This window comes from Cryptomeria japonica, chromosome 6 (assembly GCF_030272615.1).
Source record: "Cryptomeria japonica chromosome 6, Sugi_1.0, whole genome shotgun sequence".
In the NCBI taxonomy this organism is placed as follows: domain Eukaryota; kingdom Viridiplantae; phylum Streptophyta; class Pinopsida; order Cupressales; family Cupressaceae; genus Cryptomeria; species Cryptomeria japonica.
In genome coordinates, this window is record NC_081410.1 from 120,000,397 (window position 1) to 120,018,615 (window position 18,219).

The window sequence follows — 18,219 nt, forward strand, 5'->3', positions numbered from 1 at the left end:
CATACATATACATACATACACGTATGTACACACACACACATTCATGTACATATATGTATGCATACATACATACATGTACATGTACATATACATATATGTATGTATGTATCTATGTATATTATTACATTTCAATGTGACAAATGGAACAAATGTTCTTTGAATTAAAAGAGGAAGCTCCTTATAAAACAAAAAAAAAACCTAATATGAACAAAATATACTTGCTATTTACAATCATTATAATGGTTTTTAAAACGGTTTATGCTCATGCTAAATAAATTAAAAGTATTTTTTGGATTCACCTAGAGAAAATTCTAAGATGCTCTTCAACTCAACCCAAATGATTTTTATTCATGTGAATTTGAGTTAAGGTTCTAGGGGTCTAATAGCTATTTGGTTGTCTCCCTCTTTCTCCGATCAGCTGGCTGCCACAGGGATCTAAACAAGATGAAGTACCTTCTTTTTAATTGCCAATTGTTTATTGGATCAGCCTCGTTAATTCTGTTCGTTCTGTAGCTAGGGCTGTCCTCCATTTTGAAGCTAGGGAGTTTGGTAGTGCTGTAACTAGGCTTTTTTCTCCCCCATACCCTCCGGTTCTTTAAATTGAAAGGAGAGGCATCCAGGTGAGTTACTCACTAGACTGAAGGGCATTTGACTAGACAACATATATTGGGTGGGATCAAATAGACCAAGATTCCTAGAGGTTGAGACAAGTTTATCACCTAAGCTAATCAGCTAAGCTGACCGGGCTAGGGAGGGACTCACTTCAACAAGATCCTGTATAGATAGTCGATCTGCTCCTCTTCAAAGTTGTTGTTATGAAAGAAGTGGACCATTCGACCATTGCCTCAAAGCAAGCTATTAGATTCATGTGAGGGCAGGTATAAGAACAACACCTTAGACTCTTCCAAATACTCAATCTAACATCTTGCTTTGAAACCAGTTAGAGCCTATCCTTGCTACCCCGTAACTATGACTGTAGCCCCTGGAACTATCACAGGGGTGGCTGGGAGGAAATAGAAGTTTGGTTGGGTGGCTAGTCTAACTACAAAATAAGTCCTATGGCTACACACTCAAGTTGTTTCGCTAAAAGTAAAGACTAAACAATGCAAATAAAGAAAGATTGAATAAACTTCAATACATACAACAAAACATTATAAGCCAAACATCACAATAACATTCAAAACTACAAGGAAACAACCTAACCCCTATAGGAAATCTTTAAAACACCCTCTTTTAATATCCTTTTTGTTTTGTTGGTGGCCGATAAGAGAAAGGAAGAATTTGAAGAAGAGAGTTGTTGTTATGTTGATACAACTACTGTTATAACTGAACCTCATAATGATTTTCTTTCAAAGAACATCGGTAATGTTGCTAACAACACTATTGTTGATGCTGAATATCTTGCTGTCATGTCTGTGATAAATTCTCGTTGTTCATCAATCCCTTGCTCTGTTTTGACCAACTATTGACATCAAACATTGTCGTATTTTGGTGATGGTTTTTTTCAATCTGCTGATCTTTATTGAGGGCTAAAAATAGACTTCACTAGGTTGAATCTGGATGAAACATTTCTCTGGTCATGGTGACATTCTAAAACTCTGAAAATCCTCGTGTTTATTTCTTTGTATCTTGCCATCTTGAATGCTCTTTAACAAATACAGAACTTTGTAAATACACTTCGTTGAATCCTTGGAAATCTTCTGAATGCCATCTTCTGATATCCATTTGATTTTGTAGATAGCTGATTAAAGAAAGGAAGGATTCAAAGAAGAGAATTGCTGTTGTGTTTGGTACAACTGCTGTTATGACTGATCTTCATAATAATTTTCTTTCAAAGAATGTTGATAATGCTGCCAATGAGCCTGTTGTTGATGATGAATATCCCACTGTCATGATTTTTTGTCATAAATCCTTGTCCATTCATCCCTTTCTCTGTTTTGACCAACTACTGATATCAAACATTGTGGTATTTTGCTGATGGTTTTTGGAAATATGCTGGTCTTTAGTGTCCTGTTGTATATGGAGCATTAGAAGGCTCATAGCACAATTCTGGACATCTAAAATAGGGTACTGTTGTGCGTATTTGCACACCCATCCCCGTCATTGACAGGGGACGCCGTCTCTGGGTTCTTCGCGTGGGAGATAGTCCAAGTCGAGTGCCGCTGAGGCCAATTTCGGCCTCTACAGCCATTCTGCAAGCATCGACTCCAAATATCTATTTCGCCCCAATAACTCCGTTTGCCCGAAAATTCCATTCAAGAGTCAAAGTCTCACAAATGAACTGGCAAACCCCGAAATCAGTGAGTGAAGGATCGGACCTGAGAACGTCTAAGTCCACCACCAAGACCTCATTTGGGCCAAAAATGTTAAAGTTCACAAATCGGCCGAATGGGTCGAAATTCTTACAATTTCAAATGGCGATTCAACCTGAAAATGACTTGAGCCTTGTAAAATTGGCTTCCAGGCCGAAATTGGCTGAAAACCTAATCTCGCGTAAATCCTCCAAAATACCTGAAAATCTTTAGAAGTTAGAAATCGCGCCATATGGCCTTCGAAGCCGAAAAGAACCTTTCATAAACCGAAAACAATGATGAAAGGAAGGAAACAAATCTCGCGAAAAGCTTCATTTTCCCAAAAATGGCTAAAAGTAAAATCGCAAAGTTCAAAAAGCTTCCTCGTAGCCCAAAAATGGAGTGAAAGTTCAAAATCGTGGGTTAGAAAACACATAAGAAGCTCACGAAATCCCCTCATCAGCCGAAATATAAGGGGAAGAAAACGTCAAACTCCCAAATTGATCCTAAATGCCGAAAATTGAAGAAGTTGAGGAAATACAACTTCAGAGATCCCAAGAACACCTGCATGCAAATACCTGTCACAAGAGAAGAATGGAAGCACATAAAGCAAAAAAGCATAAATGCTCTGAAGAAGAAAATTATCATTCAGAAAGGGAATCAATTTAAGAAAAAGAACAATACAATCCTTATAAAAGGATAATAGCAACCCTAAAGGTGTGCAACCCTAAAGAAACCCTAAAGGGATAATGTGTATTTAATAATAATTATTAAATACCTACAATATTTATTAAATGCCTAAGTTTAGCTTAAGCGTAGAGTTTAATAGACTAATAATTAAATAAATAATTATTAGTTAATACGAGATAACTCTAACAAAAATGTCATTGGCTTGCAAAACGACTCAAGGAGCCGAAAAGGCTTCAAAATCTTGCAAAATAACCTTTCATACCGAAAACCATTTCAAGCTTGTTGGCCGAAAATCAGATGGATGACATTCGCGCAAAGAGGGTGAAGGGCCCGAACTTCTTTGGGCATCCAAGTTCAAAGGAAGCAAAAAAGGAAATTCGCACATTTTTGCTGATATGCTCGAAATTTTCAAAGAAATAAACTCGCGAAAATTAGCTCATTTGCCAAACGTTAAATATTAAAATCGCAAACTGGCTCTATAAGCTGAAAGTCAAAAGCCCCCTTCCAGGCCGAAAATCGCAAAATAAGAAAAAGATGTTATTTTTTTATAAAGTTTGCAAAAGGCCTCTTTAGGCCGAATTTCGAAAATAGAGAATGAGTGAAACTCGTTAAAACTTAAAACTTTTTTTAAAATGCCTTCTTTAACCCGAAAATTGCACGAGTGGAAAGCGTTTAAAATGAACTTTTCAAAAGGGCCTTTTAGCCCGAAATTGGAAAATGAAGTAAGACGTTGTTGAACTTCCCAAAGGGCGGCTTCTTAGCCGAAATTAAATGAAAAGAGGTAAATCTTGCAAAACCTCCAGTATTCCCGAAATTCCAGGACTTAGGTGATTAAAGGTAAAATCACACGAAATTTCACAAGGATGGCGTTAAAATGAAAGCCGAAAACTCTCATTTTGGTTCAGAGGGCCAAACTTTGCTAGTTAAAACGAGAAAATATTTTAAAGGCATTCGCAATTTGGCTAAAGAGTCGAGTTTTGCCAAGGGGTCAACCAAGTGAGAACTCACACATTTTAATCCTAAAGCCCTAATGAATTCAAAAGAGGTGGCCTTAACTCGAAACGAAATCTCTCAACTTGCCTAAAGGTATTGAATTCCCAGAGGAGAAAGCGAAAACATTCAAAAGATACATCTCACAAAGAGCTTCTCGAGTCGGGCATCGTAAATAAAATTTAATATTTGTTAAATTAATTTTAATTTTTCAAATTGATTTATTAAAGTGAAATCAATTGATTGTTCGCAGGACATCATCAGAAGGAACCAGGAGAAACCTGAAATGTCAAAGCCAAGCGCTGAAAGCCAAAGAAGAAGATGCAGGAACGCGCTGGAGGAGCGCAAGAGCAACCAAGCATTGGTAAGCGTGCCACTAAACAAAGCTGAAGACCACCACCAAGACCAAAGACCGAAGAACACTCCGAATGCGGCAAGTCTATGCATTCTCGAGAAATACACAGCTAGATTTAAATCCAGAAGTTCAATTTCTAAAAAACTGAAACTGTTTTATTGTAAAACTACTTGTGGGTCCCGCGCAAGATATTTTAAAACAGAGGGGGCACAGGTCAATTATGTCCAACTACCGAATAGACCCAAATTAAAGTCAAACAATTGTAGGTAGTTAGAATTATGGTTGGTTGGATAACTGAGAATTGAATTGCCATAGGTTAAAGCTGCCAGTTTCTGGAAGGCAGATCAGAGCCCTGGAATGCAGTCCATCCTAGCCTTTGATTCATATTGTAAAATCTATAAAAGGCAGAGACCTTTCTTTTGTAAAGGGTTAGAATTTTTGGTGGTTAGACAGTTAGAATTTTGGTGGTTAGATTGTTAGAGAGTTAGATTTTAGAAGTTAGAATACGTTAGATCTTAGCAGTAGCATAGAGATGCTGCAGAAATTGTTGTAATAGGCAGCTGAAATCAATATATAGACATTGATTTGGTGTTTATTGTCTTGTTTTCATCCTGTTTGCATGGTTTCTTTCAGCATTTTAGATAGATCTTTCTATTTTGGGTGTGCAGGTATTTGATAGATTCAGGGTCATACCATTGAGGATATATTGATTATGTATCCTTTTGCATGGTTAACCTGAGCCTTTGAATTGTGCTTAGTTCAATTGCAAGTGTCCGTCTGAGCTACGCCAGAATTGGGTGCTTAGCCGTGCGCTTCCAGTCTGAAAATCTTCCAAGTCCCCTTGAAGATTGCACCATTCCTGCAAGGTTGTGACCTATTCTGGCCAAGCAGGGATTGGTTATGTTGAATCCGTCTACCCGCATACCAGTCTTGCTAGTTTTAGATCTCCTATCTCTTCCCTTTTGATTTTATTACGCAGTTCGAGAATCACAGCAGACCAGCTAGTTGCAAAAACGTAAGTCCCCTTGTGCTCCCAGCAAATCACATCAATCACTGAGTAATCCTGCAGTCAAGACCTGACAACCGAAACATTGAGGTCATCCCCATTGATCAAATTAACACAGCATTAGGGATTTTCTTATCTCAAGAGAGGATAGGATTCTTAGTATTCTATTCTGCATTAGCCGGATGAAATCATAGCAATGCGATTTTAGACACGTCAACAAGTACCACATCCTACGACTTGTTTGAATATAGCCGCTAGTAACTTAATTTTAGAAGATATGATTTTATTTGAAAGGTGATAGCTTTTCAAAGAAGTGGTGCTCTCCTCCTATAAATAGGGCTTGTCTTTTATTAAAACTTGATTGGCTACATAAAAGGTGTTTTCCTCTGACATTGTCGAAACAACTATTTTGAATGGATACACCTCTTATAGAATAAATGTTGACTTAGCTTTCAACTTTTCCTTATTACGTGCACCCTTCTCATGCCACCTTCACAACTGAACTGCCTTTTGAATTTAAAATTCTCATTTGAAGTGGACATGTCCACCTCAAGTGCACCTCATACATTGCTTTTAACTTTGATCTTCAGCCAAAATATTTTGCTTCAATTAGGTGCATACTTGGCTTCAATTAGGTGCATACTTGGTGGCCAAGTATGCACCTATAAACTACCTCTCTTTCATGTGTTAAATTCTCTTGAAGGTGTACTTTCTATGTCATACTGATGCAGGTGCATCAATTATATGTATAATTTATTATTATGGTCATAGGTTCTATATATCTCTAGGCACATACACGTAGACAGGATTTGTTTGTTATAACCTATTGGTAATCTCATAATGAGCCAACAAATAAACTAAATCTATTTGTTTTTAGCCAAAGTCTAGGGAGTTAAAGTAATTATATAAGTAGTTTTGATTTTCCCAAATAAAGGAAGATTTGAATGAGTCTATTTTGGCTTGAGTTAGTTCTCTTTCAATGTATAAAATCAAGCCTTGTATTCAGCATTTGAAAAGGGGAGAGTTGCTTTGTTTAATAAAAGTAAATACATTCCAGTGGTTAAACTCTCATTTCTTTTAACTAATGTTTGTTCCATATTAAAAGGAAAAATATCCGTTCCACAAATGCACGCCTATAAATAGCTCATTCTGAAAACAAAATTCCCCTTTGTGTGATGTGCAATCACAAGCTAGGTGTACATCTTTGCACTGGATCTTGATTTTGATATCAAACTTCTTTCTCTGTGGTGTGTGCCTCCTTCCAAGTGTGCACCTCCAAACTATTTGTTTATCATTCGGAATTCGAACTTGCATAATCTTCTTTCAAGCATAGACTTCTCCCCTACATGTGCACTTCTACATAGTCTTTTGAAACATCCCTTTTTTTCTATTTACATAAGCACACACCCAATTTCAACAAGTGCCTCTCTATATTAAAAGTTTGAACTTTTTCATTGAAGACTAATTTCCTTTCAATAGGCATGCACCCATTGATCGTGTGTGCGCCTCTACACACAACTTTGATCTTCTCTATACTCAAGTGTGTCTCGCTACACCAGACATACACCTCATTATAGTAGATTATTTTGTTTGAAATTCAACTTCTTTTATAGGTGCACCCAAACCACCAAGCAAACATTTTTATTCAGCCAATCAACTGATTTTTGGAAGTTGTCTTTGGAAAAGTGCACCCTTATAGAGCATATTCCTATAGTAACCATATTAGGAATTTGTTGGAATGTTTGCAAACCACGATCTCAAGGATGGTTGTCCTTGTATTGCAAGATCATGGGTGAATTCTCTCTTTGTCCATCTCAAGGTGGAATACTTAAGAAGACCCTCAGGCCCAAGAGCACTCATTTGCCTCTAGCCCCATGAACATGGTAGGATCTTGGGTCCATTCCATCCATTAGTCCACCATGGAGGTTGGCCATTCTCCTTGATCAAGCCCAAGAGCACTCATTCACATTCCCAACCCACAAGCATAACAGGATCTCCAATCCATCCATCTCGAGGTGGTGTGCTTGATAAGACCCTCAAGCCCAAGAGCATGATTAAATTTCTGGTCCTCAACATCCCCCGACTAACAAGAACGGAGGGATCTCTTATTCATTCATCTTGTGGTGGCATACTTGATATCTCGTGAACTCAAAAGGTTGGCCATCCTTCCTATTTGCAAGCTATTTCTAATAAATTAAAAACTGATTTCCAATAGGATTTTTCTATATGCATTTGCTAGTTAAAAAACATGAAGGAAATGCAATAAAATTACTTGCATATAGCAATTACTTAATTTCTACAAAGTACATCTATATATCTATTAATTCATAATCCAATATTATACTCAAACTTATCTCAAAATAATATGATTGCTGAGAACAATATCATTTCTGCCTTATATCTTAGTTTCCCTTTGTTTTTCAATTTTCACTTGATGGTCTCCCCCAAAGAAATGACTCCCAATTTATATCTTTTTTAATGGGGGAGAGTCACACCCCTTTGTGAACAAACATCCTCTTACAAGGGACACCTCCCTTCATAACACAAGCGCTGATTGTTGAATGTTAATCGCATCCCTTGTTAAGAATCACCGCCCATCATTGTTAATCAAACATAATATTAAGTGACCGTTGGCCCTATTATTTCTCTTTCCCTTGTTTAAAGGCAGCGAGTGGGATCTTATAATATTGCGATCCTGCTAAGTGAAGTGCTTAAGTCGAGGGCATGACAGTCTGCCCTTCCCAAGATTGGTTGTCCACAAGCAATTTAAATTTGGGTGATTAAAAATTTCTGCTCCTTCCCAAGTGGTGTCTTCCATAGGCAATTTTTTCCATTTAACCAAATACTCAAGAATAACCTTATTCCTTAATTTCTTCTCTCGCATATCAAGGATAGCCTTAGTTTCCAAAATTAATCTTCCTTCATTATCAAGCGGGGTTAACTCTGGACACAGTGTAACGTGTTGCTCTAACACCTTGGGGCATGATACATGGAAGACATTATGAATTCGACTATTTGTTGGTAACTCAAATTTATAATCAACTTCACCAATCCTTTGCACAACCTTATATGGGCCGCAGAATCGTGGCTTGAGTTCTTCAGCATCACTCCCCTAAATAGAAGATTGTTTATAAGTTTGCAATCTTAGGAAGAGTATGTCTCCTACTTCAAATGTTCTCTCAATTCTTCATTGATCAAAATACATTTTTTTTTTATTTTGTGCATGGTGCAAGTTATCTTTAAGTGTATTCAAAATGTCTATACTTTCTTGCATCAAGTCTCCAACTCCCGAAACTCAATTTTTTAGAGAGAATTAAATCTCCAAAATGTAGCCTCATACCCATTTAATGCTTTGAAAGGATTCATCCCTATTGACATGTGATGAGTAGTATTATAACAATACTTCCTGAGATGTAGTATTAGATCCATGCAGTTTGCTACTTTGTGACATAATTTCTTAAATATCCCTCAATTTTGACAATTTCAATATGTCCATTGGTTTGTGGGTGGTAACTTGTACTTGGGGTGAGTTCAATTCCAGCTAATTCTTTGAAAGGACTCATCCCTATTGACATGTGATGAATGGTGTTATAACAATACTCCCCGAGATGTTGTCATTAGATCCATGCAATTTACTGCTTTGTGACATAATTTCTTAAATATCCCTCGATTTTGACAATTTCAGTCTATCCATTAGTTTGTGGGTGGTAATTTGTACCAGAGGTGAGTTCAATTCCAGCTAGCTTGAAGAGCTCTTGCCAAAACAAACTAAGGAAACTGCTATTCCTATAACTGGCAATGTTTTTGGGTAAACCATGCAATTTGACAATTTCTTTAAGAAGATATCTGCCACTTGAGGTACTCTATATTCGATAGATACTACAAGGAAATGGACAACTTAGTCAATCGATCCACCACTACGTATATACAATCTTTTCCTTGTACCTTTGAAATTTCTGCAATGAAATCCATTGAAACACTTTCCTATTTCTAATCAGGTGTGGGTAAGGGTTGAAGTAACCTGGCAAGAAATGTTTGTTCAACTTTGTTCTTTTGACACACCATACATTCCCTGATGTGTTTTAAGACATCTCCTTTGAGACCTTTCCACGAGAATCTTTCTCTTATTTGTTTGTAAGTTTTGCAGTATTCTTGATGACCTACAAAAGGGGTATCACGGTATGCCCTCATAACCTTTTCTTTCATTTTTGATCTTTAAGTGATGTATATTCTATCTTTATAGAGGATGAGATCCTCTACCACTTTGAACTTTTCATCTTGTAGCTTCCCTTCTAATATGTCATTTGCCAATGCATCCTTGGCACATTCTGCGAGTATTGAGTTCTTCCAATCTGCAGAGATAGCCATAATGGAACATAGATGGGCTCTTTGAGATAGAGCATCGGCCATAACATTATTTTTCCCCTTCATAAATCAATGTCAAAGTCACAGGCTTGCAATTTGCTAAACCATTTCTACTGCCTAGCAGTCAAATATTTTTGGTTCAAGAAGAATCTTATGCTATTATGATCAATTTTCACAACAAATCTTCTACAAACAAGGTACTACCTAAACTTGACTAGGGTGTGCATAATTGCTAACATTTCCTTATCATAAATGCAGTAGTTCCTTTCAGTCTCTTTAAGTTTATGACTTTCGAAATCTATAGGGTGTTTTTTTTGCATCAATAATACCTCAACACCTTCCCCTGAAGCATCACACTCTAGCTCAAATGGCAATGAGAAGTCTAGAATAGCTAACACTAGACAAGAGCTCATTATTTCTTTTAGCTTTTCAAAGGCTTGTTGGGCTTCGATACTCCTTGAGAAAGCACCCTTCTTATTTAGTTTTGTTAGTGGGGCAATTAGCCTTGAGAAGCCTTTGATCCTTCTGTAATAGCTACAAAATCCTAGAAATCCCATTAGCTAAGCTAAGGTTCTTGGTTTTGGCCAATCTCTTATAGCTTTGATCTTTTCCTCGTCAACGCTGACTCCTCGGGCATTGATTTTGTGCCCTAGATATAAAATCTCATCCATTCCAAATTCACAATTGGACATTTTGGCAAATAATGACTACTGTTCAAGTATCCCAATACTTCATCTATATGTCTTAAGTGATCCTCATGGTTCCATCTTTCTTTTCTACTAACACTACAAAGGAAGCAAAGGGGCTAGAACTAAGTTGAATATGCCCCATTTCCAATAATTCTTTAAAGGTTTTCTCAATATCTTCTTTATATTTTCTTGGGTGTTGGTAGGGTGTGGTAATAACGGGTTTTGCCCCTTCTTCAAGTTCAATAGTATGTTCAAAGCCCCTTTTTGGAAGAAGTCCTAGTGGAATATTGCTAAAAACCTTCTTATGTTTGTTAAGGATAGTTTGGATGTCAACATGTATAGTTTTGCCTCCATTGGGCGAGGATTTGTCAAGTAACATACATCGTGCTGCCCACTCTACTTGTCCATGTCTAAAGGCTCTCCCCATCTTGTTAGATGATACTGCCCATGGGATGCTGTTATCACAAAAGCTCGCACCCTTGCTGAGCTATCAACTCAACAACCTTGTGAAACATGGAAACAACCCCGAAATGTGGGACCTTGCGCAAGGGGTTGAATCTCCGAAGAAGGCCGGCTTCCTTCTCAATCTAGGTGTAGGTGTTGAACCAGCTCAACACTTCAAAACTAACTCCTAGGCCTATCCTAACAAATTGCAGAGGTAAAGGGGAGAAAAAAATGCTTGAAATAAAAGGAGGTGATGCACCAAGAAGAGATTGTTCCTCTCCCTACTCGAAATGACACAAAGAATCAACTGAAAAACCCAGGAGATGCACAAACTTCAGTTGTATGAGTGACCCCAATGCATGTATGGAGGTTAGAATTCGCTGAATGCCAAGAGGGAAGAAGGTTTCCCACAAGTCACACTCATAAATAAGTTAACATAGCATAAATGAGAGAAGAGCCGCAAAACATACACCTATGATAAAGGTAAGAAAACATGCACAAGTTGAAAGAAGGCAAGAATGGTGATTTCAATTGATTATAAGGCCAATGGCCAACTTACAGTTGCAAAACATAGAATGATACAAGAGAAGTGAGAGAGCATAGAATAGCTCAAGCCAGCAGGGAGAGAACCCTTTACAATGAGGCTTAACAGCCTTAATATAGAAAAATGGTTACAAGAGTGATCATGACTCCTGTATGTCAATCTGGGAGTGCGAGGAAGTGCATGCACTTGACTTCTGTACATGCAAGCAACCTAGCCATACCCTGAGAAGGGTGGATTGACTAACCTTCCAGAGTCAGAGTATGCAGACATGACATAAGTCACCACAACAAGCATGGCTCGTACCTCTCTTGATGGAAATCCTGCCAAAAACATTAAACGCACCCCTATGGCTCCACAAAAGAAGGCGCATAAGTCACAAAAGTTGTCAGAGCATTTAAAGCTTTGAGTGTTGATCACGCCATCTGGAAGTGTCGCTAGTCGGAAAGAAGTCCGGGGACTTCGAAGACTCGGGTTCTCGAAGTGGGGAAGACAAGGAAAGAACCTCGGAACCTCGGGGTTCCGGGGTTTCGAGAAAGAGAAAGGAGAGCAGCAGGGAACTTCGGAGCCTCGGGGTTCCGAAGTTCCAGGGAACTGAAAAAAGGGCTAAGGAAGGAACTTCGGAACCTCGGGGTTTCGGGGTTCCAGGAAAGAGGAAGGGAAGCAAAAGAAGAGAACTTCAGAACCTCGGGGTTCCGGAGTTCCGGGGAACTGAAAAGAAGACAAGAAAGGCGGGACTTAGCAAAGTCAGGGTTCCGGAGTTCCGAGGAAGGGAAGAAGAAGAGAAAGGAACTTCGGAACCTCGGGGTTCCAGAGTTCCAGGCAACGGAAGAGAAGGGAAAAGAAAGAGAGGAACTTCGGAAACTCGGGTTTTCGGAGTTCCTGGAAAAGAAAGGAGAGGCAGCAAAGGGAAGGAATGCATTTTTCACATTTCCAAATCATGCATCTACCTTAAAATATCATTGAATTCAATAATTTTGTGCCTTTGTTTATGATAATGACTTCATGAATATTATTTTCAACTGCATGCACATTTTCAACCACTCACAGATTCAAGTTTCTCGACCTCAAATCACATTTTATGAATGCTAGCCAAGATTAATCAGGCTACAGTAATAGCTAAACTGGACGGGTACTATTCAGGAAGTTTCTACCTGGAACAATTGAATTTGCAAATGTGCCAAGGTTTTATGTGATGTGCTCTATTTAATTGTAAAATTCCTTAGAAGGTCATGGTGTCGTCAGAATTATTATTCATAGCAACCTATCAATGCTACGAGAATTACCTTCATTTTATGGCGAATTTCTTGTTTTCCACCTCAGCATTTGATACTTACCCATAATTTTTCTGTTCTATTTTTGAATCCCAGACCATGGTTGATTTTTTTAACATAAAATATAGTCATATGCACAAAAAATTTGAATTAATCTTTTATGGAAATAAGTAATAAACTGACTTAATCCATCATGGGTTTCACATGATGAGATATCTTGGAACTTTTTAAAAGTTTTATAAGGTTAGATTCAAAACAAATATTTACTTTAATAGCAATGGCAGTCCCTAAAACAGTTATCGAAGCTTTCTATGGCCAAGTCTGTACCATATAACAAACCTATAATGAGTAAAAAATTACAGTGAACAGAGAAAACAGAATTGTTGATGACATATGCATGCATTTGGTGGGGTGAGATCCAAAGTGCTCTTTTGATGGTGACCTTGTTGTCCCTCTTCTCTCTTCCTTTTCTTCTGGAACTAGTATTATGACCAGAAAACTCTGAGACTGCTAAAACTATCAACATAAAGGTCGAGTGAGGATGAAGATGCAAGAAATTGATCTTAATGCTTAGAGGCTGAGCAACATTAACAGTCTTAAAGTGTGAGAATTTGAAGAAATCCATCAAGATTTGTGTTCCCAATAGATATTTATCATCAAGTGTTTTATGATCTCAAATTAAAAATTTAAATGTGTTTGACTAATTTTCAATAAAAATCAAACCCAAAAAAAATTCCAAAACTAGCAACATCTTCTAAAACGACAGAACTAGAAAGAAATATCACTTTTCCTAACCTGATGTAAAAATTCATAATTGGTGAGGACAAATATGAGAAGGGATCCAGGCATTCCATGTCAACGTAACAGATTTCCACTGAATCTGGGTCATCCCTGTAGATTAGGCAAGCCATGCATAATAAAGAATTAATAAAACTAAGAAAAAAATTAAAGATGTGTGATATGAATAAAGTCAAGCGAAAACGTGTAAAGATCTAGGGTAGCACATTATTTTGAGTTATGTAAGTTAAAAAAGCATACCTTGCAGGATAATAAAGTTTCATATCCTTCATCCTGAAACATTACAAAATGAATGAAACTACTTTAAAAAAGAAAAATGTGATAGAAATAAAAAAAATAATAGATGGTGGTTAATTGAAGTATAACGACTAATAGATACACAACTAGAGCTGGAAAAATGAAGAAACTAATTAATATATATGATCATATGTCAAGTTACACAGTTTACCATCTTTCAGACATCCTATCGATGTGTAATTGCTTTGAATGCTTGTCATCTTCTTCATCTAAATCTATTAATTTAGTGACCTGTGCATTGACAGAAAACTGCTTTAATAGTACAATATATAACTGCCAAATGAAGAAGCGAAAACTTCTCTCGTCTTGCAAATTTGCGTGTTTTTCTTCTCTTTACAAAAACTTTCAATCAATGTTAAAATATTTTGGATAATCTACAGCATCAAAGCTAACTAATATCAGATTACTTCTTTGACTACATCAAATGAGAATCTATGTTTAAATCCAACAAAGCTATTCCAAGCATTCATCTTGCACTCTATCAAATCATTGATCTTTTGAGGTTATCGATTACCTCTTGCTGGCATTATTCAAAGTGCAAGACTAAACTGATTCCACATGCAAGACTACTATCAAATATTAACATTGGTCAGAATGCCTCTTGCTAGCCATTTTCCAGGAGAACTTAAGTTGAAATTTACAAGCTTGGCATATCATAATCCTATCTCTTTAAAGAAATCAAGAAGATTTATCATTTGATGAAGAGGATCAAGTCCATCTCTGTAATGTCCCATTTTAGGAATGATACAATATAACCACAAAATATAATACTTTGATACCACTTGTAATGTCCCGTTAATAGAGCAACTTAGAATGTTGGGACATTTACCTAACTTCTCCTTCTTACTCTATCAAATGATAGCAATTAAACCTAGTAAAGGATGTTACACAAATTATCAACTGCTATTTCTGGTATATATATATATATGCAAGATTGATATAGAATTGATACAAATGTCCAGTGTTCCACGGAAACGTGTTTCCCCCTCCCAGGTCTAAGTCCCCCGTCCCCAAAACCCATCACCAAAACTTTTTCCCTTTGTCCCCCGTCCACGAAGCCCGTCCCCACGTCCCCCCATCTCCCCATCCCAACGGCTGTGGAGCACTGCAAATGTCTGATATACAATTATGAGATACGCAATTAATGAGATTACTTTATCACTCCCCGTCTCCCCATCCCCATCCCCAACGGCCGTGGAGCACTGCAAATGTCTGATATACAATTATGAGATACGCGATCAATGAGATTACTTTATCACTCATAGTGATAAAGAAATGATGCTATGTCTGATGTACAATATGCCTATGCAATTGATATATATATTACTTTCAACAATGGTCTTCGTATGTCTGATATATCAATTTGATTATGCAAATGTATAATATCACTAGCAGCAATATGTTGCTGTTTCAGATTACTAGTTGAATGCTTGCAACTTGATAATGGATGCTGTTTCTGGTATACAACTTCAATATCTTGCAATCCATTGGTGCTGTCTCTGATCTACACTATTATTGCTTGCAACCGATAATGCCACAAGGCACTGGCTCTTACAGAGCAGATCCAAATCTGGACTAATAAAAGAAATAATACAAATTGCATGATGCCAAATGGAGATGCTGGGAAGATCTTTTTATACCATACGTGTGGAAGGAGGAGACATGACCCCTGCCTCTTGGTGATAACCTCCTTCACTAATCGCACCCCTTTAGTTATCTATTCATTTGTATCTTTAATCGGATTCCTTATGATAATCGCATGATAAGGCATTGCACTTCCTTGTTATTCCAACCGATGATAATTAATTTATCATCGTGTCTATTCATTGACAAACAATCAATTATTGATTAACTAATCCATGTGTTGAAATTGTCAATTAGTTTGTGTCTCTTGTGTAATGGGTATCAATACATCCTTGATAGGATCGCTGTGCTTTATCAATAGTCAGTAAGGTATCACTTCTAATATTCTCCCACGATGATGACAATATTATGTTAGGAGTTGATACTCGTTATCATCATTGACTAATTCTGGTCCTCTCTTTATTCATTGATACATTTGTATCAAATGCTGCCTTCTATGCTTGATATTGGTAACAATTCCCTTCATACTATCGACATAGACCAAGTAAGAGTCATAGTGTTGCTTGGTATAGCTCGTGTTCATCGGAAATCTTATAGCAATTCATAGTGATCAATCTTGGTGTGTTTCATTCCTGATTCCATTATGTCATAGACTCCCTTCATGATGTATTGCTGAACGTATGACTGTCCTGTCTGTTGCCTTCATCCTTTCATTATTGTAATGATGATATTGATATTCATTGTCCTCATATATACATAAGAGTATGACTAATAAGTTTAAATCTTTAAGTAAAACTTATTTAATCGTTGATCGATCCTAGTTGTCTTCAGATCTTGAATGGGTACATTACAATCCCTTTGAATCCCAATGTTTGTGTGATATACTTTTTACTGTGCAAACTTATTTGCACTATTTCTTTCAGATTGATCAATTTACTAGCATCCTACACTGTAGTTTGACATTGATGTATGAATCATAAATTGTGAATATGATGTTTGATTGTACTGTTATTCACTAGCAGTGAAAAAGCATCAATTAACCAAATATGGTACAGGCCTGATACAATGGCTGTTGGTTAGTTTTGGCTGGCTTAGTGATCGTTTATACATAGTGACAAACTTAAATTTTTTTGTCAACAGTTATAGTCTAGCTTTTAGTTTATTTGCAGACTTGTTTTAAAATGTTGGGTTTCTAGATAGCCTATAACTTTAAAAAATGCTATAGAGGTAAAAATTGCTGTGTTAAATTGTTGTTGATGGAAATATTACTAGAAATTTAAAAAAACAGTAGCATCCACTTTCACTTACAGAGCTGAGCCTGTCCTTAGCTGAGCATTGCTTGTCGATTTTCAGAACTTGAGTGAGAATGAACAAGCTTAATATATGACTTTCCTAAATGTCCTCTAGCTCTTATGAAAAAGAGAAAGGACTTGTCATATGATGAATAGGATCAACTATGTCTCCTTTGAGTTTCAACCTTCATGCAATGTACTTTTTACTGTACATGCCTTTTTGCATTATTTCCTTCAGATATGATCGACTTTCAACCAGATGTGTTTATCATGACATTGATGTAGAATAACAATTTGTGAATCTGAAATTCATGGTAAATATCTGATTCAATGACTGTTGGTTAATTTGGCTAGCATGAATATACATAGCAACATATTATAAGTTGATTTTTAATTGTATCTTTGTGGGGAAATCATAAGGACCTACCCCTAGGCAAATTCCACATACCATTGATTTTGTGACCAAAATTCTATTCCCTCATTCACAATGCCAAAAACATGGGATAAGATAAGGCATCGATTAGGAAAGTACAATTTACAAATCACAAAAGGTGTGTCTGCATAGACATAGGATATTCTCTCATGTCTTATTCGCAAAACCTATGCATGTTGAGAATGGATTGACTGATACACAGTGTGAACAACACATATATAACAGTGTTAAAGGAAGGTCCCAAAGGTACACAAATGAAGCTGCATGTTGAGAATGGATTGACTGATACGCAGTGTGAACAACACATATATAACAGTGTTAAAGGAAGGTCCCAAAGGTACACAAATGAAGCTGAATAACAAATATAAACAACAAAAATCCTTAATTTCTATTGAAAATGCACATCGATGAATATATGAAGGTGCTTATCAAAGTAGTACAAAAATACTTTTGTCACTAGGGAAAGCTCAATAAGAAGCAATTTTGTGCAAATATTTAGATATTGCCTTCACGTGTTCACTTTATAGTTCCATTTCTCATACATACAAAGCTGTGTTTTATTCATACAGACAAGATATTAGATTATATATCATAAAACGGAAAATATCAATGGATCAAAAGATTTTTGAAGTCATACCTTTTTCCTGGTCCAACCTTCTTTAGAAAGTGACAAAGACTTCCTTAACCTGTAAGAGGAACATCAACTATTAAGAGAAAAAAGAACAATTACTCATATTAAAAAAATATATAACAGAAGATGCATAAATTATAATTTTAAGTAATATGCCAAGCACCAATGATTTATCCCACATCCAATAAGACTACAATAGTATTAAAGTAATGTTGTAGTTTTTTAATTTTTAATGGTCAATTAAGTCTTTAGGATAGACTTTAGGAATATTCTTATAATTAAGTTCTTACATGTTGCTTTATTAGTCATTGATCTTATTGTAATGTCCCCTTTTGGGATCGCCCTAAATCTTGCCCTTGTAAATATCAAAGTCTGCTAATTTTCACCCTTATTAATTCTGATATTAGATATTGATCCGTTCACTTTCTTGTCTTCTTTAATCTTATGGATGGTTTCTCCAATTCCCCTTCTCATTTGAATTAATCTCTTATTTATATCTTCATTTGTGGGAAGTCACACCTCTTCATAAGAAATGAGTC

At 36.7% G+C, this 18,219-nt stretch overlaps 1 protein-coding gene across 7 annotated transcripts in view; it reads right to left on the bottom strand.

Moving 5' to 3' along the window:
• Positions 1-18,219, bottom strand: part of LOC131053738 (ubiquitin-like-specific protease 1D) — a 163,058-nt gene that overhangs the window by 107,955 nt on the left and 36,884 nt on the right. For all 7 annotated transcript variants that reach the window (XM_057988380.2, XM_057988377.2, XM_057988378.2 and 4 more), the window contains exons 4-7: positions 17,687-17,735; positions 13,892-13,971; positions 13,684-13,716; positions 13,441-13,536 (exon numbers count right to left, since the gene is read on the bottom strand). In XM_057988380.2, coding sequence (XP_057844363.1) covers positions 13,441-13,536; positions 13,684-13,716; positions 13,892-13,971; positions 17,687-17,735 — 258 coding nt within the window. The remainder of the gene's footprint in view (positions 1-13,440; positions 13,537-13,683; positions 13,717-13,891; positions 13,972-17,686; positions 17,736-18,219) is intronic.